At 46.6% G+C, this 23,784-nt stretch overlaps 3 protein-coding genes across 4 annotated transcripts; all 3 read right to left on the bottom strand.

The window, feature by feature from the left end:
• Nucleotides 1-2,117: 2,117 nt before the first annotated feature.
• LOC124653997 (vacuolar iron transporter homolog 3-like) lies at nt 2,118-3,546 on the bottom strand. The gene is made up of 3 exons (XM_047193047.1): nt 2,851-3,546; nt 2,599-2,712; nt 2,118-2,186 (listed from the first exon to the last, which is right to left on the bottom strand). The coding sequence occupies exons 1-3, from the start codon at nt 3,544-3,546 to the stop codon at nt 2,118-2,120; spliced, it is 879 nt and encodes a 292-aa protein (XP_047049003.1).
• A 7,255-nt stretch (nt 3,547-10,801) lies between these two features.
• On the bottom strand, nt 10,802-15,021 carry LOC124686958 (cytochrome b5 domain-containing protein RLF). Of its 2 annotated transcripts, XM_047220832.1 has the most exons (7): nt 14,895-15,020; nt 14,706-14,777; nt 14,503-14,588; nt 13,724-14,069; nt 11,515-11,649; nt 11,344-11,394; nt 10,802-11,068 (listed from the first exon to the last, which is right to left on the bottom strand). In XM_047220832.1, the coding sequence occupies exons 3-7, from the start codon at nt 14,539-14,541 to the stop codon at nt 10,992-10,994; spliced, it is 648 nt and encodes a 215-aa protein (XP_047076788.1). In that variant the 5' UTR covers nt 14,542-14,588; nt 14,706-14,777; nt 14,895-15,020; the 3' UTR covers nt 10,802-10,991. The 2 variants fall into 2 exon arrangements, with proteins under 2 accessions (XP_047076788.1, XP_047076780.1); XM_047220824.1 differs by having other exon boundaries at nt 14,706-15,021.
• Nucleotides 15,022-17,249: 2,228 nt separating this feature from the next.
• On the bottom strand, nt 17,250-23,668 carry LOC124654007 (ABC transporter B family member 10-like). Its single transcript, XM_047193057.1, has 10 exons — nt 23,549-23,668; nt 22,069-22,194; nt 21,536-21,659; nt 21,400-21,487; nt 20,968-21,281; nt 20,124-20,347; nt 19,451-19,803; nt 18,944-19,232; nt 18,814-18,877; nt 17,250-18,724 (listed from the first exon to the last, which is right to left on the bottom strand). Exons 1-10 carry the CDS (start codon nt 23,666-23,668, stop codon nt 17,250-17,252), a joined length of 3,177 nt encoding a protein of 1,058 aa, XP_047049013.1.
• Between the last annotated feature and the right edge of the window lie 116 nt (nt 23,669-23,784).

Genomic DNA, 23,784 nt, shown 5'->3' on the forward strand with positions numbered 1-23,784 from the left:
CATATTTGATATTCAAACATCATGTCAAAGTACTTATGGCTATGCTCTGTTAATTCTTAATACAAGATTGCATGGATTTTTCCCTTTCTTGTGGAGTATAAGAGAGATGTGTTGCATCATCTCTATGTTAGGACGTGATGCCCATATGAATGCATATCTTTCACATGTTTTATTTTGCATCTTTCATATCCCATTGATGAATTGCTATTGTCCACTACAACTTAAAAGAGAGAATAGTCAAGTGAACCCATGAACCCCGGTCCAATTTTTATATGAGAAGCACCTTTATGTTGCTTTTATCTTGTTTTCTATTAGCTGCACTATTTTAATCCAAAAAAACAAAAATATTCAGTTTTCTTATTTGCATTTAAAACACCCAAAACAATCAACTGTTTTACTGTTTTTTTACTTAGTTACTCTATTCTATCTAGTTTTACTTGCTTTATTATTACCTGTGTTTTATTTACTTACGCGAAACCTTGTGCTTGACAACCACAAGGTGGAGTTGGGGGCATAAGGCTTTTATTTTACTTTGGAGGATTGGTAGGAGAAGAGAGGGAGAAAACACTCTTTGCTCAGTTCCTCGAGAGTTCGATATAAATCCTCGAGTCACCCTTGTGGGGAAAATACTCTGTTGACACGTCGTCGGGCCCCGGGAACACACACCACGCGTTGAGATCGAGTAGCGCATGGACGAAACCTGGTATCATCTCCCTGGGAAGGTCGCTGGCGCATTCAGTGCACCATGCCACCCTGCACGCTGAAGCAGGGCGACAAGACAGCTGAAGGACGTCGCATCAAGGCCGGCGGTGAGGCTCACACTTCTCCTTTAGCTACCCAATATTGGGAGATCTATTTTGTCTCTAATTAGCAAACTCACACCATTGCTGATCTTTGGGATGAAAATGAGATTAGAGGTAATTTTAGGAGAACTTTTACAAGTAAAATAATGATCCAATGGCAAGAGATCTTGGAAATAGCTAGAACCATTTCTTTCTCTGAAGAAGAGGATTATCTTATCTGGCAGTATGATTCAAAAGGGATTTACTCCGATAGTTCAATTTATGCTGTCGTTAACTTCAGCGAGATTAATCTTGTCTATTTACCTTATGTTTGGAGTTTAAAAATTCCTCGTATAGTACAAATCCTTTTGTAGCTTTTCTTTGAAAATAAGATTATCACTAGAGATAATCTTAGGGCTAGAGGTACGGCTAAACCCATGAAATGTGTATGTGTAAAGAATTTAAATCTGTTAGATATCTTATGTTTGAATGCATAGTTTCGAGACTCCTTTGGTAGGATGTGGCTGAAGTGTTTGATTTCCCTGCTTTGAATTTCGAATTAGTTGCTTCTAAATGGCTTTATAACAAGAGATATTTATGCATTTCAACGTAGTTACTTACTTCTGCTATCGTGTGGGGGCTATGGATTAATAGGAACAATCTTTTCTTTAACAAGGTTACTTAGATTAACATAAAACAGGTGTGACATCTGGTGCTCTCTTTCCTTCTAGATTGGAAGAGGCCTTTCAAGGAACTGGAAGGAGGCAGAGTCGATCAGTTCATGAACCGGCTGCTTGTCAAGCTAAAAAAAAAATCCTTTGTGCCTTCTAGTGGGGTGACCTCCACTGGCTTTGATTGGATCTCTTCCTGGAAATCTGCTGGCGTCTCAAGCTATATATGAAGTAAGATCATCACTGGAGTATCTCCTGGGGCACCCACATCAAGCTCGCAACATCCATGTGTTGTTGTGATGTTGTTATCCTACTTCTTCTGCCATCTGCTTTCGTCTTGCAACGAGGAAGGAAAAGAAGGATATGCTGGAAGGTGTCGCTGAGCTTGAAGTTTCTAGGGTATGTTCGTTTGTTAGACTTTTGTTTTGTTTCACTTCAGCCACAGCTGGGATGGCAACTGCTGTCTGTTTGTCATGTTTAGCTTCCTCGCTTTTGTTTTTCTTTGAGCTGAACACAATTTGCGCTCTGGTAGTTTCAGTTTAAGTTTGTACGAGAACTCGTAAAAGCTTCTATTCTATGAAATAGAGCTGGAAAGAGATCCCTATTCATCTAAAAGAATGAATCAAGATTAAAAGCTAACTGCCACGTGAATCAGGATTAAAAGCTAACAGCCAGAAGCTGCTGCAAACATGTCCAAGGATCCACGCAAAGCCTGGAAATCACCACCACAAGACTGCATGAACAACACCACATCATCAGCAAATAAGCTAGGACACTCTATGCTTGATGCCATGGTGATCAAGAGGCCTGAATAGCTGCAGCTGATCGCGTCAACTATATGGCGTTAAGCCGTTAAAGACTTGAATGATTAGAAGGAACAGCATCGGCTACACGGGGTCGCCGACAGTGCCTAAAATCATAGCGACCATCTCCCTAAATCTAGGGCCAAACCCACAATGCTCCAACACCTGTAGTTTCAGAACTGTGGAGGCTGCTTGTATGCGCGCATGTCGCTAGATCTTGGTGTAGGCCACCAGCATCCGTACGTGTCCATGCGGCTGCGCTTCGGCCAAATCCTGCTCCAAGACGCGTCCAGGACATTGGATGGGATACTAGAGGCGCCTCGGCCGAGTGTGCATGCGTACGTGTCCCGCCGGTGTTGTCCTCTGGTAGACGCCAGGGACTCGAAACTGTGCTAATGGAGCCTTGCGTACACGGGCGGATCCAGTAACACTCGGGCCATCAATGGCTTTCAACGACTGAATGACCCAAGCAATAAATTAGAGCAGACTCATGTATTCGTACGAGCACCCCTTACGTTCATACATTTCACATCCACAGTTCAACACATATACATTACCGCCCAAGACACCGTATTAGCAAGTGGCACCTGATACTTGTGCCCCCATGGCGAGTCTGGACAGCCATAGCACGCTGTAGCACACGGCCATGGCGGCCCACCCGCCGAGCAGCACCCGGGCGCCAGACCTGGCCGGGCTGGTGCCTCCGAGCGCCCCTCCGACGGCCCCGAACCCGGCCAGCGCGGCCGTGGTCACCGCGCACACGGCAGCGACCCGAACGGCCCAGGGGCGCACGAACCCGCCGGCCAGCAGCGGGAGCGCCGCGCCGGCCGCGAAGGCCAGTGCCGACGCGGCCGCCGCCTTCGCCGGGCTCGGCAGCTGCCCAGGCTCATCCTCGAGTCCGCGTTTGCGTCTCAGCAGCCGCGCCGCCACCTCGATGTCGTACTGCGCGTGCACGGACACGAACTCGCCGATGGCCATGCTGCACGCGCCGGCGACGAGGCCGGCGAGCCCGGAGACGAGCATGGCCCTGGCGGACTGGTTTACGGCGCCCACCCCGATCATCAGCGAAGCCACGGACACAAGCCCGTCGTTGACGCCCAGCACCGCCGCGCGGAGCCACTGCGCCCTGTCGGCGTAGTCCACGCCCGCTGCCGCGTCGTCCTGATCCTCAACTTCGATCTTGACGACGGCTAGCGCCTCTCGACCCTCGTCCTTCTTTCCTGGCGCCACCGGAGGAGGAGAAGTCGCCGTGGTCGTTGCATGGACCGAGGAGTTCATCTGCACTGCCATGCTCGGACGTGGGAGAAGGCGAGAAGCAAGAACAAGCTAGCCTGGAGCCGCAACAATGGGGGCCAAAGTGTGTGAGGCACACACTTTCCAGACTCTAGTGTGTCCCCGATTTTATAGAGCTCATGAGAGAGCATATATAACTGATCGATGGTGCTTGCTTCATTACTTCATGTGATTTATAAAGCTCGGCAAGACACATGGAAAGAATGATCAAAGCCATGTTTCTTACAGCTTGCTGCTCATCATGAGAGATTGCATCATGATATGGGGACGTGCGGGGAGTGAGAGATGACGGATAGCCGATTTGTGATGTTCTATACGTTTTGAATTTGGTTGCGAGGAGAACGAATTCTTGCTGGCTGCGCTTTATGTTGGTCGATATGATGATGAGAGTGTGTTGGTCTACAAAGGCGATTTTTCTGGACCTCCCTGGTCGCTCCACCGCGCTCGCCGGGATCCGGGGGATTCCTTCTCCTCCGTCGGCCGCTCCAGCGGCGGGAGGTGGGGGAATCCCCGGATCAGTGCTTGTGTTTAGTGTAGGATCTTCTGGGTGGCGTCGTGGAGGTGGCGCGGCTGTCGGCGTGGTTTTTGTTGGAGGAGCTTCTCCCCTCTGGCGGTGGTGTTCTCCGGGATGCTGCTGTCGAGCTCCTGCCTCCCCGGTGCTCGTGGATCTACGGATTCGGTGAGTACCTCAAGCCCTCGCCAGATCGGAGTAGGTGGTCGATCTGGATCTTGAAGTTGAAGTTGGAGATGGTGCTGGAGTTCGTCGCGACGGTGGCGGCGGCCTGGGGTGTAGGTTCTTCGGAGCCGTTGATCGGTGTCTTCCCGTCTGTGGAGGGGCTGCTTCCAAGCCAAGGCATGAAGTGGAGCAGTGGCAGTGGCGCGAACTGGTCTCGTCCTGGTGCTCGTTGGTGTCGTTGGGGTCCGGTGGGACTTTTCTGTAATTTTACCTTTGTTTTGGACCTATCTGTAAGATCGGCGATATAATATCATCTCCTTTTCTTGCAAAAAAAAAAACAAATTCAGCCCACCATACACTACGGGGAAAAACGTATTTTCCCGTGTTATTATATTTTTGCCTTGTGCATTATAGCACGGAACACAACAAAGGTGAGCTTTGCCGTGTGCTCCCAAAAAAGAACACGGCAAAAAATAAAAATACGGTAAATCCGCGAGAAAGACCACGGCAAAAACCAATACACGGCGAAGGGCATAAAAAACACAGCAAAAAATTGAACACGACAAACCCTATAGGAGGCACACGGCAAATGGCTGGACATGTGGCACTGGTGGCCTCCCAAGACGGCGCTATCATAACGGTTAGGCTTTGCCGTGTGTCCCTAACAAACACGACAAATCTCCCTTCTCGCGCGCACGCCCCCCCCTCCCGCCAACTTTTCCCGAGCCAACGAGCCAAGTCGGCAGCATTTTGACGCAAAACCTTCGCCGTGTGCAAATTGAGAACGAACACGGCGAAGAAGGAGAGGGGGTAGGCCGTGCCTTTTTTGCGGTGTCACGACTGACGGCGGCGCACGGCAAAAATGGAGAACACAGAAAGGCACACATAAAAAAGTCGAATTTCGCCGTGTTCACCGCAAAAATGCACACGTCAAAGGTTTTCTGACGTGGCACCGTCCGTTAGTGTGGGATTCCGTCAAACCGTGTTTTGGGGGGGGAAGGCACACGGCAAAGGCAACGCCGTGTTCTGGGAAGAAAGGTGTTTTTTATTTTGTTTTGCTCTGGTAAAGGTTGATTGTACTTAACGTGCAGACCGGTTGACACCAATTAGACATTGGGACTTGTTCTCCTTGTAATTAGCATGCCCGGATTCGCTTGCTTCCATGCCATAGCAACTCAGTGATCTGTCTTTTTTGATCCTTGCATGTAGCCGCGTTCCCCGAGGGATTTGTTGTTTCCATCCTAAAGATTCTTTTTATCTGGGCGGCCTAATACGGTATCTGGTGTTCCGAGCCCGTCCTCGCTACATAAAGGATGTTCCGGGTACACCGAACATAACGAAATGAGAGGCAAGGAGACGCGGGCCCGACGTGTCAGCGGCTCGGACGCTCAACCGCCGCCTATATAGTGACGATGCAGTTGCCGGGAAGGGGAATCGTCGCATTGGCAACTGCGTCGATCAACGAGCGAACCGCCGGATGGAGCGCGTACTCCGCGAAAGAGCAACCGCCGCTCGATCTCTTCGACATCTACGCCGCCGTTCATCCACGCTCAATAAGACCCCTACGTATGCGCTTTTAGATCTACAACCGACCGCCATTCATCCAAACCTCTCACGATGAGCGATCTCTCTCAGCTTTCATCAGACACCGACAGCAAGGGTAAGCCTCCGGGATGACGCCATTGGTGGGACAAAGTTGCGACGCCTAGCAGCGGCGATGATTCCCCGCCGCCGCTGGACAGCACAGAGGAATGGGAGGCCGTGGAGGAGGAGGCGGAGGATGAAGAGGCTGAGGCGGCGATGGCGGCGGCAGCCCAGGCGAAGGTGAAAACGAAGGCCAAGACGAAGGCGAAGGCGCAGCCGGCGAGCACCGTCGACGACGAGGAGGACACAAGTTCCTCCGACGCATCGACTAACACCGCCTCTGCGGAAGAGGTGACGAGTAGGAAGCTTCACCGTGAGGACGACCAGGCAGGGCCATCAAAGAAGAAGTAGTAGTTTAAAAAAATTATATGTAAGTTGTTTATGTTTTTTCGAAATTTTTATATGTAATTTTTTTATGTTGCACGTTTTAAATATTAGTACAAAATTTTCTTCTATCTATTAAAATAAAAATACAATGTTTTAAAGTTTTGGAGGCGCGTTTGGGGGATGCGGCTGGGGAGCGACGTCCCCCAAACACGGTACGAAAGAAACACGTCCCCAAACGATAAATCTGGCACCCTTTGAGGACAGCTTTGAGAGACGCCTTTGGGAACAGCTTTGAGAGACGTGCCTGGAGATACTCTAATAGCGCCGATCTTGATTCTTCGGCGAGTTGCTCTTGTCTCAATCCATGCCGGACTCGTCAGATAAGATTGGAACGAGATGAGATGTTACTCGGCGCCTAAGGGCATCTCCAACGGGGCGACCCATCCCGCGTCCGCGCGTCCGGATGGGTCGAGCTGGACAAAAATGCGGCCCAACGCGGGGACGCACCGCAAAAGCGGATGGCCGCGGCGTCCGGAACGACGCAAACCCGGCCCAAATCTGGGCCGGGTTTGCGTGGCCGCGGATGGCACGCGCCGTCCGCTTGCGTCCGCGCGCTGATCGCCTCGTCTCCCTTGGGCCCACCTGTCGGTGACCAGGGAGGCTATTAAATGGGGACTGGAGGGGATCTGGCCCTCCACTCCAGTCCCCACTTCACTCCCGCAGCGAAACCGCCGCCATGGCCCCGAAGCAACGGTTCGCTGCCGAAGCCAACGACGACGAGGCGAGCAGCAGCCGCCATCGTCCGCCGGCGCTGCGGCCATCCGGACGAAACCGAGGCGGCCTCCACATCGGAGAGGCCGCCCGCGGCGGCGCGGCATTGCCGCAACCGCCGCCGCTCCTTCTCGAGCCCAAGCCCGAGTCCTCGGAGGAGGACCCGGACCTCCGCGCCGCACTGCTCATCTCGGCGGCGGAGGAGGACGCGAAATGGCCGCACCTCCATGCGGCCATTCGCACCTCCGAGATGGAGGAAGCGGCCCGGCAGGCCGTGGAGGAAGCCGAGGGCTGGGAGCTCTACGCCCAGGCCCGCCAGGCGCGACGGGGGGAGGAGGATGCGGCGCGGCGGGAGGAGGCCAGGCGCCGCGCCGACGAGGAGCGCCGCAAGGAGCAGCGGCGGCAGGAGGCCAGGCGCCGCGCGGAGGAGCAGCGGCGCCGGGAGGCCGTGCGCCGCGCCTGGCAGGAGAGGCAGCAGCGCCTCAGGGAGGAGGCGCTGCTCCGTGCGCCGCCGCATCCTCGGGTCGCTCCGGACCCCCACTCGGCCTGGGAGGAGGCCCTGTGGTCTCCGTGGCAGTGCCTCGCCGCCTGGGGACGTCGTCCACGATGACGACGACGCCGACGACGCCCACAGGGGCTAGACGGCGCACTGGCGGCCACCGCGCCGCCGACCAAACCCTAATAGAGGGTTTTTCGTTTAAATTTTAAAGCCCATATAGGGGCTTCTTTTGTTAGTTATTTGCCCAAAATAGGGCAATGTACAAATTTGCCCAAAATAGGGCATATGTTTAATCAAATTTCGTTTAAATTTGCCATTTTTCTTTTATTTTCGTGTTTCTCCGATTATGCGTTACGTCCGCGCGTTGGGCGCAGCGCGCGACCCAAACGGACACGCGGACGCGGGCCGCTGTCCGCGTGTCCGCTCGGCCACCCAAACGGCAAAAACAAACCGGGCGGCCCAACGCGTCCGTTTGGGTCGCTCGGTTGGAGATGCCCTAATTCATTGGAAGCTCCTTTGAAAAAAATAAAAAATCTGCTTGGACGCTGCTGAGCTTTTCAGGGCATGAAAACAGACGATATGCACAGGCAGGTCACTGAACAGAGACCGCTCGCTTCGCCGGCTGGCGGTTCAACCCCTCGGCCGGCGAGCGTGGTGGCAGGGGCGCGACGTTGATCAGACGCTTGTCGCGCACGGCTATCGACCACAACGCGATGATGTTAGCCGGGGAGCGTCCTTCTCCGTGCAGTTCGGTCGGGCTTCGGCTCGTTTGGATCGGGGACGTGCCAGCGCCCTTCACACTACCGGCGCCACGACGCGCCGACGGCATCTTCATCCACGGTGTGTCACGCGGCTCGTTTTCAACACCGACGTCCCTTCGCTTGAAGGAGGAGGAGCACTCGCCGCTGCGAGAGCGTCCGTACCTACGATGTCCAAAGAAGGAGAACGTCGTGAAGAAGGAAAAAAACCATCATCCCCGCGCGATCGCCGCCAAGGTAGAAGAAATGGTGGGATTTTCGAGCTCGAGATCCAGGCGGCTCAACCTGCTCCGTACGACCCCGCCGAAGCGCTTGGCCCGGCGGCGCTCCTCAACCGCTCGTTCAACACCGCGATGGCGCGAAGTGCAGGAACTACCCCGGATTCTCTTAGTTAGGTATTTTTAATGTGTTACTGACTTACTGTATGAAGTTTTCAAAAGTCCACATTTTTGGGGGCCAGACTTTTGGGGCGCACCTGTTTGGAACTGTCATCCTATTCCTAGGATGGTGACGCCGGCGCCTTGAATAGTGGCTCTACCGGTGCCCTATAGTCGCCTTTTTGGGGTCGCTGATGGAGATGTTCTTACTGAAATAAAGAAAACATGGTGAAGTGGCCCGCAATAACGACATGTGCAGTTGTCGTTGGCGTCAGAGAGCCGCCCACGGCAACACCCGCAGTAGTCACAGTCTTCCTACACAGCAAACATGTCCCCACTTCCGAGAAGATAGTTGTCGTAGCGCAACTGTTGGTGTTTGCAGCACTGGCGGGATCCTCACCGGCGTCGCTTCTCCTTCTGTCACGGTTGCACCTCCAACTATAGGTGCTTGTGTCGGGGTTATTGCCGAATAGGTTATTTCACAACAGGGGCTTAACCTAGCAAGCGCAGGTGGCCCACTTGGGTGACAAAGATATCTATGAAGCCGGGCAACCTAGTTGCTAGAAGATGAAGGCCTAAGACGACTAAGGAAGGCTTCAAACCGGACTCAAGAAGGTTCAGAAATATAGAAGACTTGATGTACAAGATGCGACATACTTGCCGACATAGAGTAGGACTCCGTGATCGGTAGGTCTTTACCTCCATCTTACTCTAGGTCATGACATCTTTATAAGCCGGCCTGAAGACAAGCTTCAGGGCACGAGATGTACATCATTGTAACCTGTAATTTGAGTTATTATAATGAATTGTAGCATGTAGCGATCCTCCACTGAGGACACGTGAGCTTGGGTAAACCACCGAGTTACACCATCCCGAGCATCCCATCATCTAGTTTCACTACTAACCCTAAGTTGTGAGTACCCGAACATGGCACTATCGTTGATAAGGCAACGACTGTTGGCGTCCACCGTGAGGCTAGCGACATCTGGAGTCGAGATTCGAGCGGAAGCACTTGGAGGCATCGGTGATACCAGGTGGCCGGCAGAGTTGTCTACTTCGACGGCACGCCGTTTATCACGAGAGATACTTTCATGTCGGATTCACGTCAGTGCAGACGGCATATGAAGTAATCTCTACCGACTCACTCTAGATGCGGAAGAAGTCAGGTCTCGATGTACCCGATGCTGCCAAGTTCCAGATCGGAAAAAAAACTCTACCCAGACAATCTCCTCTCACCCTCTCCACCATTGAGGAGGAAATTGTGGTAGAAAGCAGATCTACGTCCGTCTTCCCGGTCAAGGGTCCCGACTATGATGAGCGGCACATTGTGGGCCACGTCGACGTTTCCCGGGATCGCCTGAAGACGGCGAAGACCATGAATCCGTGCTCCACGCCATAAACGAGGGGTGCATAGATAGCTACTCAGACGTAAGTACCGGGACTACCCATGTTCGCCAAGAGAACAAAGATCTTCGTGCTCCACGCCATCGTCGCCTGCTCTTCTTTGGTGGTGGGGTAGATGCGCTCGGCTCACCACTCTCGGTCGTGACCGAATGGCCGACTATAGGTCCTCTCGACTCGCAAGGGGAATCGAGATGAGCTCCTCCGCCATGCATGTGCTTGATCTCTTCTCCGGCGAAACATGCGTATCGGTGGCCTATGTTAGGGAACAACCGTTAAACAGCAACGCCCACACGACATAAAGCTACAATGATTCCTACTCCCTTTGGTCTCTTTCAATTGACTCGGATTTAGTACAACTTTGTACTAAATCTGAGTCAATTAAATAGGACGGGAGGAGTACGTCTCAGAAGCGCGGCGGTGAGATTGCGATGGCTCCGGTGATTAAAAAAAAAGTTTCATGGCATTCGGACTCCTTTGCAAGATCCCGCTCGGCTATGCAACTGACATCTTTCAGTAGGTTGGACCACACACACAAGGGCCGAGGTGGAGGGCTGGAGCAGGCATCCACGGTGGATCATTGGCCATGCCGGCAATGGCCGCCGACCAACAGACCCCGCAAACATATATTCTACAGCACATGTGCTAAAGTTTCTAGGTTGCACCTACCTTAATTAGCAATTGTTCAAGTCAAGTTGATTTGCCAATTAAGGACACTACAATGCTGGAACACGTCCACCCTCCTCAAAGAAATATAGATTGGACCATTTCTATCCAAAATCAACCTTGTATACATGAATTATCATCAAATCTGTTTCTTCCGCTATTTTCCGTCATAAAATCTCACCTTTTTTTTTTAGTGAAGAGGGTCCTCGAATTCGAGAGGCATAATCTATCGCCATTATATAATGCAGCAAAGCACTGTTTACAATTCTTCAGATCATCTCCACATGGACCAAGCTGTACCTAATAACTAGTTGGATCACAATCTACTCACTGGGATCAAGGAATCCGACGAGGCACTTCTCCAAGAGGAACTCTGCATTTACCCAGGCATGGTATTTATCTATAAGGAAGTCAAGGAAATCGTATAGAGAAATTGCATACATGCCCAAAAATCATTGGCCTACAACTATGACATTAATAATCACAATGATCATCTTGTACTCATCCAATTATGCCTGCAAAAAAACAAGTGTTGTTCAGGTAGCCATCTATAAAGCATGACGTGTCGCTACCAAACACATGTTAAAGCGTGTTATGTTCTTGTGTCAATCCACAAGAAGGTGGTAAACTATTTTCAATTTATCTGTGACAACAATAATAGTAGCAAAAGGATACTGAACAAAGCAGTGCAGTCTTTTCCAGCGCCCTTCATGAGCATATCAACTCCTGTAAATGCACAACAAAAATACTCATTCTGAAGTACAGTTGAATAGTACTTTCAAGGCATATAGCTTCGAAACTCAAACAGAACCAAAAAATTGCACGATGTTGAAGTTTATAAGTTACCTCCAGGATGAAATTTCATGTAGGGACCAATGTTGTACACACGACCTTTTAGAACTGTCCAAATACAATCTCCAGTTTTATGCTGTTTAACTTCTTCCAAAGTTATTAGCCTCCGGTTTGTCTGCCCCCTAAGCCCTACAGAAACAGGGAAATTGGAGAAAAGGAAAGCAACCTTACATCAATATGATTATTTGAAAGAAGAAAAAAGAAGCACTTGAATACAGGGAAAAAATCGAAGAAAACAAATAAAGAACTGATACACATAACTACACAAGAGTGCAAGCGTCAGCACCATTATTTCCCACTTTGAAATTATTGTTCGCAAGACACAACCTATTTACTGATATCCAGTCGATACAAATAAGAAAGAACTACATGCAAATTGATTTGTTCGGACATTTCAGATTTCTAACATCTTCAGCTGACCACTTATGTGTTTTGTATAATTTCAGGCAGCATTTTACACATTTATAATACGTCCTGGTCTTTCTCCATATTGCATAATACTTCTCAGCTAGACAAGGCAGACTTCCAAATAGTACAGGGAGCAAAAAAACAGCGTGTCCAGTTACATACGCAGGATGTAACATCATATCTGTCTTTTGTGATACATTATTACCTTGTTTGCACAAAATTATCTAGGGACCAACTTATGTCAAAATAAATCACTTGAAGATCATACGGGAGAGAGTTGGGGTAGCACCGATTGAAGAGAAGCTGGTCCAACATCGTCTCAGATGGCTTGGACATACCCAACGGAGGCCTCTGGAAGCGCCAGTGCATAGCGGACGGATAAAGCGTGCTGAGAATGTTAAGAGGGGTCGTAGTAGACCAAACTTGACATGGGAGGAGTCTGTTAAGAGAGAGAAGGTTTGGAATATCGACAAAGATTTAGCCATAGACAGGGGTGCGTGGAAGTTAGCTATCCACGTTCCGGAACCATGACTTGGCTTCGAGATCTTATGGGTTTCAACTCTAGCCTACCCCAACTTGGTTGGGACTGAAAGGCTTGGTTGTTGTTGTTTGTTGAAGATCATACAAACTAACTCTCAATTGAGTCAACTTAATCACTTGAATAAAACTACAATTAGCAGTAAAAATCAAAGTTTGCAACAGCCTAATTCGCATGAGTATACCACAGGGTGACAATGCAACAGTACAGCTACTATCAGGGACCCAAAACAATCACGGTTAGCACAATAGAAATGGCATCAGCAAGTCATATTAACATGAGTTTGTTTATATTATTAGTTCAGACAATTACTGCTACCCAGTCAATAGAAAACAAAAAAGAACTGCATGCACATTGATTGGTGCAGCCATTTCAGATTTCTAACATCTTTGGCTGACCACTTATGTGTTTGCATAATTTCAGGCAACATTTTACACATTTAGCACACTTTCTGGTCTTTTACTTAAGACAATGCATGCTTCCAAATGACACAGGAAGCAAAAAACAGTGTGTCCAGTTACCTACGTAGGATGTAACATCATATCTGCCTTTTGTGATACATCATTATCTTGTTCGCACCACAAAATTATCTAATTACCAACTTATGTCAAAATAAATCATGAGTCAACTTAATCTCTTGAATAAAACTACAATTAACAGTAAAATTCGAAGTTTGCAATGGCCTAGTTAGCATGAGATATACCACAGGGTGACAATGCCACACAGTAGAAGAAAAGTGAAGGCAAAACAATGGCATGGGCTTGAAAGGCTACGTCCCTGAAAGAAAGGGGGCAGTCCAAGGCGGGACCTATCCACTAATTGCGAAGTAATAGAAGAGAGGATTTATCGTATCTAGCAGAGGTACCACTACCAATGCTAGGCTCCGTAGAAAGGACATCAGCTCCTAGAAAATCCTGTTAGAGAAGTGCTTGATAGTCAGGGACCGCAAAACAATCCCCGTTGGCACAATAGAAATGGTAGCAGTAAGTCATGTATTAACATGAGTTTGGCTATGTGAGTAGTTCAGAAAATTAAAATCCAAGTCTGCGTTTCCCATTTTATTAATCCTTAATTAATTATGAACTAGCAGCATAAAACATGAGTTGGGCTATGTGAGTAGTTCAGACAATAAAAATCCAAGTCTGCGTTCCCATTTTCTTAATCCTTAATTATGAACTAGCAGCATAAAACTACCCAGTAATAATCAGAGACATTGATGTGAACAAACAGTACTAGCGAATGTCTTTCACAGTTTACCTGCCAGATCAGGATGTGTACGAGTTAGCTTAAGCCAGTCCATGGGGCTAAAGCCCTTCTCGAAAGGAACCTTTGCCCGTACTGCAGATTTTTTTGAAGATTTTGGTTGAGGTGATACATTCGATTGCACAGACTCTCCACTACTCTTTGGTACAACTGGTTCTTTTATGCTGGAGTCCTGGAGCGATCTTCCATCAGTGATTGGATTGTCTGTTTCTGTGTTATCCTGGATCTTCTTAGCTTTTGAAATATCTGCACCATTACCATCAACATCCTCGAGTGTCATGTTTGCCACAGTGATGGAACTAGGGGATTCCAAACGACCATCATTTTCAGCTTGCTCAACCTACAAAATAAAATAAACATGGATAAAAACCATATAAGATAGAAGCAAGAAAAGTTAAATTGACATCGACAAGTTTCTAGGGCAAGCCACTGGGGACATGTTTCAGTAATTCATGAGAAGATGTGCATTATATAATCAGCCACAGTAGGTTAAGATCGCTTAGCAGACTCACTTTAGGAAATTAAATTAAATGTACTCAATGGGTTGAAGATGTTAAGAAATGGGCACAGCATAAGGGTTATAATTGGTTACATAGCATTCGCATGACACACCCAAGCTGACACTATAATCACTTATCACAACAGAGAAAAATAAGAAGAACGAATTTAACCTGATATTTTGCAAAACAAAGATAGATTAAACATTAGGATCTTGCTGCACTTAGACACAAGTATTGACGGAGCAAGTTAAGACGTGCAGTCGCGTTTCGTACCTTGCAGAAGGTGAAATCGGACGAGTCTTCATCCGCCATCTCGAGCACAATATTGTACTCCCAGTTAGCGAAGAGTGCTGCAAGGCCTGAACCACGGAGCGCCGGTAGAATATTAGCAGAAACCTCCAAAAAGGGACGGCGGGCACAAATTGATCTTGGCCGCCGAAGAAAGTAGGAACCGCCCACAAGCTAGGGTTGCTTACCAAGAGGAGGAGAAATCAATCCGCGCCGGCAGAATATCGGCAGGACCGGCTAGTTGCGTCGCGCGCCAAAGACTGCGAGGTAAAGGAGAAGAAGAGCAGATTGAGGGGTGGGGCGGATTTGGGGAGAAGTCACCAGCGAGCGGTGATGTGGGGGAAGGTGGGAGGAGTAGTTCTTTCAATTGGGTTTACCTGCTGGCTGCTGCAGGTGGATCTGGAGGCGGCGGGTTCGCTGAGTCTCGGACGGCGTCGGGCCGCCGGCGATCGAGAATACCTACCAGGGAAGGAACGGGGTTGCTGGCTGCTGGTCACCGTCGTTCGTCGTCCCGCCACCTACCCCTTAATTTTCCTGCGACCTTCCTCATGTAGTGAGGAAATTACAAATAACACCACTTATTGGTGCAGTTTTTTGCAAAGAACACATTCTAAAATACGTTTTCATAAAACACCGAGTTTTAGTGTAAATTGTTACACAAAACACTAACAAAACACTAACCTAGTTGTCAATAGGAAAAATACCTAATTAAGCACATAGGGCCATTGGCACTGCCTCCAGCGTGGCTGCTAGTCTCATTCTTTCATGACAGGCAAAAAAAAGACGGCGGTGGTGCTGACGATGTTCGATCCCAACAACTACACAATAACTCACAACGGATGTAGACAAGATCCCGAGTGAGGGGTTTGTGCCACTGGTCGGCATGTACATCGACCATTTAAATGACATGGTGGCGTCATGTGCGTTCTTGAAGGACAATCTCCGATACGTGGCATAATCATCCTTCTCGAGGTCATGCTCTTCTCCATCTTCTAATCCCTCAGTTAACTACACCTCACTCTCTATGAGACACACCATGGGGCGGCGGAGCAACGCCATAGGGAGGTGGTGTCGGGACGTAGGACAACGAGATCGCTCCAGAGGGCACCATGGGGAGGTCGTGGGACTCAAGAGTGGCGGGGTGCGCCATTTAAGTGGTGGTGGGAACCTGGACAAACGGCGTGGAGGCCGATGTGATCGCGGGAATGGCGACGAGCGTAGAGAACACCCAGGCGAGCGGCTGCGAAACCAGGAACGACGAGACAACGGATGCAACATCAACGGTAGAAAGGATAGACACGGCACCGCCAGAGGCGGCGGAAGACATTAGAGATCGAACTAGGCAGATACCATATGAAACATAGATAGTTTAGAGTCGTGGGAAATAGAGCTTGATGCCCTGGTTCGGCTAACTTGTATTTATATCTAATACATGTTACATGGGTACACTTTAGTTACAGAAACTACAACAATTTAACTCTTTTGGTCATGCCCACCGGAGGAATTGACCTAAAGCACCGAGAAGCATCATTGTTGTCGTCTTCTTTCGGTCTAATAGTTGTCGGCATGACCAGTTTGGTGCATGGAGTCTCTACGTTCTTAATTTGGTATTTATCCTCTTAACAACTAGGTTTGTGTTTTGTGCAACAATTTAAATCAAAATCTGGTGTTTCGTGAAAAAAAATATTCAGATTGTGTTTTGTGCAAAAACTGCACAAGCAAGTGGTGTTACGTGCAATTTCCTCTCATGTAGTCATGTGGACCACAAGGGGTCGGTCATTATATGTCGGAACAAAAAGGATCTATCTGCAGAAGTTTCCGCTTCCCTTCCTCCCCCGATGTCCACTCCGCCACCGCCGCCGCTGCCAACTGCCACTCACCGCACGCGTCTCCGACGGCTTCGCTCGCAGCAGGAACAACGGTGGCCTCGGTGACCACGTTGGTTCGTTCCGAACAAGGAAGGGGGCAAAACCGATGTCCAAGGGGTGGAGCGGGTGAGTTCAGTAGCGTCATTTTACAATTGTTGAGGGCACGGATTGTGCTTTCCCAGGGGCATAATAATCACGAGTCTTCCATTCCTTTGATTCCGTGTTAGTGTGGTATGTGCATCATGTGAACTTGTGAAGGCGAAATCTTCGTCGGTTTCGGGGCAAAATCTTCCTGGGTATGGATGGATGATAAGTTTGATTTCATGGTGTTTTATTTTAGGCTTTTGCCGTTGGTCAGTTGCATTACTAACTTACCAAATGGGTCGAACTTAGTTGAGAATTTTGAGATACAAATATGCAAAGTAGCAAAATGCCCATGGTACGAATAAGTTTTCGTCAGAAAATTGGGATCACCCGCATTTCTCAAGGGCCTTTTTTATTCAATTAGAAAGGAACTGACGAAGCTAGGTTAGGTGAAAAACTGGAAAATAATTCTATACCTATGTTCACTGGTGTGACAACTGGCGGCGTAGAATCTTTTCCCTCAGATCTGGGCTGTGAGGTGTAGTTATACACATCACATTTGGCTGTAGTGGGCCACTGCTATAGAGCCTTACAAACTCAAGAATGAAACTGTTTCTTGGAATTATGATGTTGAATTATACACACAGCTCATTTGACTCTAGTGGGCCACTGGCTGCAGTTACACACAGCACATTTGTCTTTACATTTTATTCTTTAAAAGACATCAAATGCGTTGAATGATGATGCCACATGAAAAAAAAACGACCACGAGATCAGTCTTTAACCCACTTTGATTTGCATACTGTACAGTCTTGCGTAAATGCCATTGCTTGCTGCGAGCAATGTTGCGTGGCTACCCGTTTCTACCACCTCGCCTTTGTCCATCACGACGATCACATCTGTGTTTGTGACAGTGGACAGTCTGTGTGCAATCGTGATACTTGTCAGCTTGCTTGAAAGCTCACCTTTGCTTTTCCACCCCTTTGCGCCCAGGGTGTCCATCACCACCCTCTCGGATTCACCATCTAGAGCGCTCGTCGCCTCATCTAGTAGCAGTATGACGGGCTTCTTCAGTATAGTTCTTGCCACAGCTATCCTTTGCTTCTGACCTCCAGAAAGTTGGCTTCCTTTGTCCCCTACCACCGTGTCATACCCTTTTGACAGGCTGCTTATGAACTCATGGATGTTTGCCTCCATTGCAGCCTCCACTATTTCTGTTTCCGACGCACCTTCATTCCCGTAGCTGATGTTCTCTCTTATAGACAGGTTGAACAAGATTGGCTCTTGCTGAACAAATCCTATCTGCTTTCTCAGGCACTTCAGGTTGTAGCTTCTGAGGTCCTTACCATCGACAAGTACTCGCCCGTTGCAAGGATCATAGAATCTTAGCAGAAGAGCTAACACTGTGGATTTTCCTGAACCACTTGGCCCGACCAATGCGACCCTTTGGCCTGACTCAATAGATAGACTCAAACTATCTAGTATGGTCACTTCTGGTCTCGAGGGATAGCTGAACCTTACATCTTCAAACTCAACGTTACCTACAATTCTGTCTTCACTGGTCACTTTTGGTTCATCTGGCACAATCTGCGTTTCTCTGTCGAGAATGTCTAGTGCAGGATCCAATATTGCAATGGCTGACAGTACCATAGGTATCAAAGACCATAGCTCCGTGATGGAAGATATTGTCATTGCAAATGCTTGGTATGATCGCACACAGTCTTTAAATGTTGCTAGTCTCTTGTCAAGTAGCACAATGGTATAACTCAATGCAATAGCATGTGTCATATGCCACAAGCAGAGGGAAATCCCCTGTACTACGCCATACTTGATACTCTCGATCCTGCTTATCCGCATCGGTTCTTGCAATGCCAAATCTGCTTTCCTGAGTATTTCTTCTTCCTGAACAAAAGACGCCACTGTGCGAATGTTGCTAACAGCCTCTGAAGTGAGTGAGATGAGCTTCCGATGAGACTTAAAGGTGTCAGTAGCAAAACCTTTTGCTGACCTGACCTGTACAAGGCCGGCGACAAAGTGACATGGCATCAGAGCCCATGAAACTAGACCCATCCTCCAGTTCACTGCCATGCTTAACACTGTTGCAACCAAAATTGAGGAGATGCATTGAACAATAACAGCCATTCGATCAGATATAATTGTTTTAATCATGGAGGTGTCAGTGACAACACGTGAGGTCAGGAAGCCGACACTGTTCTTTGATTCTTCAAACCAGCCTATTTCGTTCCGAAGGACAACTGCATTTATTTTAGAGAATCGCTGTTACACTATGAACAGCAACAATATACTTTTTATAATGCAACTTGTTACTTTGTAAGGGACATACCTGAAAACAGGGCCTCCCTTAGGTTATTCATTGCCCTTTCGCCGACCAGGCCATAGATATAGTGCTGGAAGATGTTACTAAAGAATGTTGACATCCCAATAAGGAACAAAATTATTGAGTATTTGCTGACCATTCTCTTTGCATCTGGATCGAGGTATGCTATGCCAACTGTCATGATGTAGAAAGCAAATAGAGGCCTTGAGATCCCGGAGATTGCTGCTGCTGTGGAGCCCAGCAGAACCTTTTGTGGTACTAGTTTCATAGTTCCGAGGAATATCCTGTTGAAAGCAGATGTTCTCTTTCTGACCCCTTGCTTTGGTTGCTTTGTGGTGGGTTCTGGTTTCTTCTCTTGTTCATGGGCAGTGAAGGAGTGTTCTTTGTATGTTTCAGTGTCTTGTTCTGCTCCTTGATCAGTAAATCTGTTTTACAAATCAAAATGAACAAGTGACTAAACTATACTTCTATTCCAGGTAACCAAATTAGATATCACTGGTCTAGTTGCAGTTCACTCTTGCATCTTCTGGCATGTATGTCATCATATACTATTTGTTCATAATTGCATATGTACATTCCGATCATGGCTTCCCTAAGTGAACAATATAAAGTGTGAAAGAAGAGTTCAATTGATTGCATTTACCTTTCTTCACTCTTGCCAGATTTCTTCTCTAGATTTTGCATATTGCATACACTCAAGTAGAATGTACTTTTCTCCAGCAATTCTTCGTGTGTTCCAGATTGAGCTACTCTTCCATTCTCCACAACAACAATCTTGTCTGCATTTATTATTGTTGACATTCTGTGAGCAATCAAGATAACTGTCCTCCCTTGCATAGCTCTGTCAAGAGCATCCTGGACTACCTTCTCTGATTCTGAATCAAGTGCACTTGTGGCTTCATCAAGAAGAAGAATTGGAGGATCTTTGAGAATAGCCCTTGCAATTGCTATTCTCTGTTTCTGACCACCTGATAGTTGCACACCTCTTTCTCCTACCTGAAGTGATTCACAAGCATAGGAATGATGCTTACTGCCATATAGATGTGGCATGTAACTATTTTTCTGTAGGATGGGCAATTTTTATGTAACAAGTCGCTATTGTCTTGCTTGATTGCTTAGTTGTTCATGAATTTCCCAAGGGACAACTAAAAAGCTGTATATCTGTGCCAAACTTAAAAAGTTAAAATGTAGTCTGCATTTTATAAGTCCATTTAAGCCTATCTTCTTTTAACTTCAAATTATTTGATTTGTAACGATAGAATAGAGATATATGTGAAGTTTTCACTTGTCTTTGCTTTGTGAATATGAAGTCTTACCTCAGTTGAGTATTGGTTTGGAAGTTTGGATATGAAAGAGTGCACATTAGCTGTTTTTGCTGCTTCAATTATCTCTTCATCAGTTGCATCCATTTTGCCAATTCTCAAGTTATCCATGATAGTACCAGAAAATAGTGCTGGTTCTTGAGATACTGAACCTATATTTCTTCTCAAGGACTTCAGATCGAGTTCCTTAATGTTTTGACCATCGATAATAATGTCACCTGCACGGTTACATCATCTTACTAACATGAGAAAAAAACTGAAAAATTACTCCATGAATCACTTCCTTTCTTGTGATGGAAAACTAGATTCTGTTTGACGTGCAATCATCTCATTTCTATGTTTGTAACCTTAAATTATAGGAAAGTCAAGAATTCCTGGACATAACGAAGCACATGAAGTGCAGAACATACACATCAGGAAATATTTGTGCAGAGATAGTGTTAAAGACCTTGATCCACATTTAGATAATTTGGGTAGGGTAAAGGTCTGAGGACCAGGGGGGTCTGAGGACCAGGGGTAGGGCCCTAGTCCAGGCGACAGGCAGGCCACTTCCCTGACGGGGAAGAGCAGCTCTACGCTTAGAGAATTTTGCTTATTCCATTGCTTAATCCACAGAGTTGCAAGGTAGCACTTCATATAGGTGACTCGCTTGTGTCAGAAGACACAAACTCTATCCCCAACTCTGTATCTTCCTAACTAAACTGATTCTTGCCTAATACATAAGTCTTTCTTTTGTCTCCTAATGTCACATGATTCCTAATATCTAACACCATATTTTTATTTTGGCTAGGTTGCCTCTTCAGCCCATAAAAGATATGAATCTTTCCTTGAAGCTTACCTGATATAGGATCATAGAACCTTTGTACCAGAGAAATCACGGTGCTCTTCCCACATCCACTGCTCCCCACAAGAGCCACGACTTTGCCTGCTGGTATAGTTAGCGAGAATCCTTGAAGAATTGGGTTTTCCTCACGGGATGGATATGTGAATTCCACCTCTCTTATTTCAATATCTCCAGTGACCTTGTCTAAGATTATTCCATCTGATTCATAACTTATCGCCGGTTTTCTTTTGATAACCTTAAATACTTCTTTACCAGCAGCTTTAGCTTGGCTGAAGGCCTGGAGATCTGGTGCTGCATTCGAGATATATCTGAAATAGCAGGTTAAAATATCAGCTCTGGGTCCCTGACAACTTCACTTGGAAGAATTATAACTTAGGTTAACCATTTTAATATGCTTATTGGTACAAAGATAATTATCAGTATTACATCGCAGCGGAGAGGATGTTAATGACGGCAGCAATTGTTTCACCCGCTGTCGCAGATCTTGCAGTTACCGCTACTGCTCCAATATAGACTGTCAATGAGTACGAACAGAAAGTTGCAATCTGTAACATTCCCAAACCTAGTCCTTTTGTCATTGCCTCTTTCTTGCTTAGCTTGTATTGCTTGTCCATGCATTTGATGAACGATCTCATTGCGGAGTTTTCTCCAACAAATGAGAAGACAGTCTTGATGTGTGAAAGAGTCTGTGCACAATTGTATTTGTATCATTAAAATATTTATATGGTAGATGTACTTAGTACTTAACTTCTAATGGTGCATTCAGTTGCATAGGTACCTGTTCTACAACTGAGGTTGCTTCAGAGACCAGAGCTATCCTTGTGATCGACATGCCAATCATCATTTTGGCATATGTTGCTCCAATCACAAGGAGCATCGGAACAACCAAGAATGACATCATACCCACTTCCCAGCAGCACACAAAAGCGATAATGATTGCGACTAAGAATGTGGAGAAATTGGAGATAAAGTGACCCATCTGAGGGAAAAATTAGTAAGCCCACGTATACTGTTTGTTATTATCGAGCACACATTTTGTGCTGCCGTTGCAATTACTGCAACATACAATGAATGTTTTGAAATGCAAATTGATACCTTCTCGCCAATTGCATCTTGTATGACCTTCATGTGGTTTGTTGCTCCAGCCATGATGTACGCAGTGGTTAAGTCAGTGTCGAAAGCTCCAACATCTTGACTGAGCACTGATCTCAGATATGCCATCTGCATGCGTGTCATTTGTCTCTGACTTGTATACATCCAACATGCAATTTCTGCAGCAGGGTCGTTTTGGCTAGAAGGTAAGACAGTTTATTGGAACAATACTAATGCTATTCATATTTCCTGTGTTCCCATCAATGTGGTGTTCTCTTGTTATGGTGCATGTGGAGAAGTAGCTAAATGGCGAATGTCATAACTATGAAATCACTCTCTTTTACAACCATAACATTTTTTTTCTCTACACATTTCTTTTTGTTGTGACGTGTTGCTACTGTGTGAACTTCAAGTAAAATATTTTGTCATGTTTTTTTCATGTGGCTACCAGCCTACTAGAATAATGTGGAACAAACTGGGTAACTAATAACTAACGCCATGAGGATGGTTGGACTGCATGGGGTTGGGGATTGGGGAGTAGAACATAGGTTACTTGAGGGGAATGAGGGATATAACAGATTGGTAAATATTCTATTATTGCTTGATTAAATCTGTTATATGCTAGTCCTTTATGTATGATGACTTACTTGACCCCTAAATAATAATCTAAAGGATACAGATTCAGCCTCTAACTCTAATCTTATCTCTCTCCCAATTAAATAACTCTCTTGACTATTTAGATAATACTATTATATATCTATGTGAATATTGCATAGTCCTACACATAACATAATGTCTGGTAAGGTTATGTGACAAAAAAAGTTGATCAAATTCTATTCAGTTTGACTGTCTGAGCCAATCTCTTTGTAAGTACACCAATATTTGAATTGATCCCCCAACATTTTGGACTAAGCTCTAGTTCATCTCCTATCTGATTTGACTGAAACATTGATATGCCGCTGCTTTACGAATAATTATATATGTTCCTATACAGAAAACTACGATGTCAGGTTTTATTAGTTCTGTTGTTCTTCACATATTCTCAAAACAATCAGTATCATATATGAAAATAGTCACTTTATTTTGCTATTCTGCTAAGACTCGAAGTAATTATATTGTTCTTCACATACACTCATAATTGTCAACTACTTTAATTCCTTGCGATTCTCAGATTTCCATAGAATCCCATAGACCTCCACTATGCTCTGTTTCAGGGTAGGTGGATAACTTTCATTCTTTATGTACATTATCATTATCAAAGATAGAAAAGCTAGAAGTTTTCTCTCACCAATTATTCCAGCAGGGAGTGTGATGAGTGCCAAGAACCACATATATGGAACTAACTACAAACAAGTACAACGAAAATAGACACTGTCAATTGCATAACCAACAGTGTTTTCTCCAATAAAATAAAAGGCATTTCTAAAAAACAAATAATGGGTTACATATATCATAACTTATTAAAATCCGGGATAGAAGTTACCTTAGAAAGTGCATGGACAATTGCGTCCAGATTGCCTAAGTTGTTCCCAACTGCGTCGACAGATTTCCCAAGTATGTAATACGACATCGAAGGCCCCATGCCATGCACGAAGGACCCCATGGTCCCCAACACCATGAACATCCAATCTAGTGCATCGGCATAGCAAAGTAGGCCAAAGAACGGGAAAGGCTCATCCACAGCCAGTTTTTCTGGTGCCGAGGGTGCTGGCGATGATG

The sequence above is a fragment of the Lolium rigidum genome, chromosome 1 (assembly GCF_022539505.1).
Source record: "Lolium rigidum isolate FL_2022 chromosome 1, APGP_CSIRO_Lrig_0.1, whole genome shotgun sequence".
Classification (NCBI taxonomy): domain Eukaryota; kingdom Viridiplantae; phylum Streptophyta; class Magnoliopsida; order Poales; family Poaceae; genus Lolium; species Lolium rigidum.

Bases quoted from the DNA above. Each gene is read 5' to 3' on its own strand.
- LOC124653997 (XM_047193047.1), bottom strand. From the start codon at position 3,546: ATGGCAGTGCAGATGAACTCCTCGGTCCATGCAACGACCACGGCGACT. The intron at 2,713-2,850 runs GTATCAGGTGCC...TGGGTCATTCAG, and splicing joins GACTCGCCATGGGGGCACAA to TCGTTGAAAGCCATTGATGG. The intron at 2,187-2,598 runs GTACGCATGCAC...TTGTTCATGCAG, and splicing joins GGACAACACCGGCGGGACAC to TCTTGTGGTGGTGATTTCCA.
- LOC124686958 (XM_047220824.1), bottom strand. From the start codon at position 14,541: ATGGCGGATGAAGACTCGTCCGATTTCACCTTCTGCAAG. The intron at 14,070-14,502 runs GTACGAAACGCG...TTTATTTTGTAG, and splicing joins CCGATTTCACCTTCTGCAAG to GTTGAGCAAGCTGAAAATGA. The intron at 11,069-11,343 runs GTATCCTTTTGC...ACTTCCTTATAG, and splicing joins AGACTGCACTGCTTTGTTCA to ATAAATACCATGCCTGGGTA.
- LOC124654007 (XM_047193057.1), bottom strand. From the start codon at position 23,668: ATGGGGTCCTTCGTGCATGGCATGGGGCCTTCGATGTCGTATTACATA. The intron at 20,348-20,967 runs GTAAGCTTCAAG...GTAACCGTGCAG, and splicing joins GTTCTATGATCCTATATCAG to GTGACATTATTATCGATGGT. The intron at 19,804-20,123 runs GTAAGACTTCAT...GAATCACTTCAG, and splicing joins CAAACCAATACTCAACTGAG to GTAGGAGAAAGAGGTGTGCA.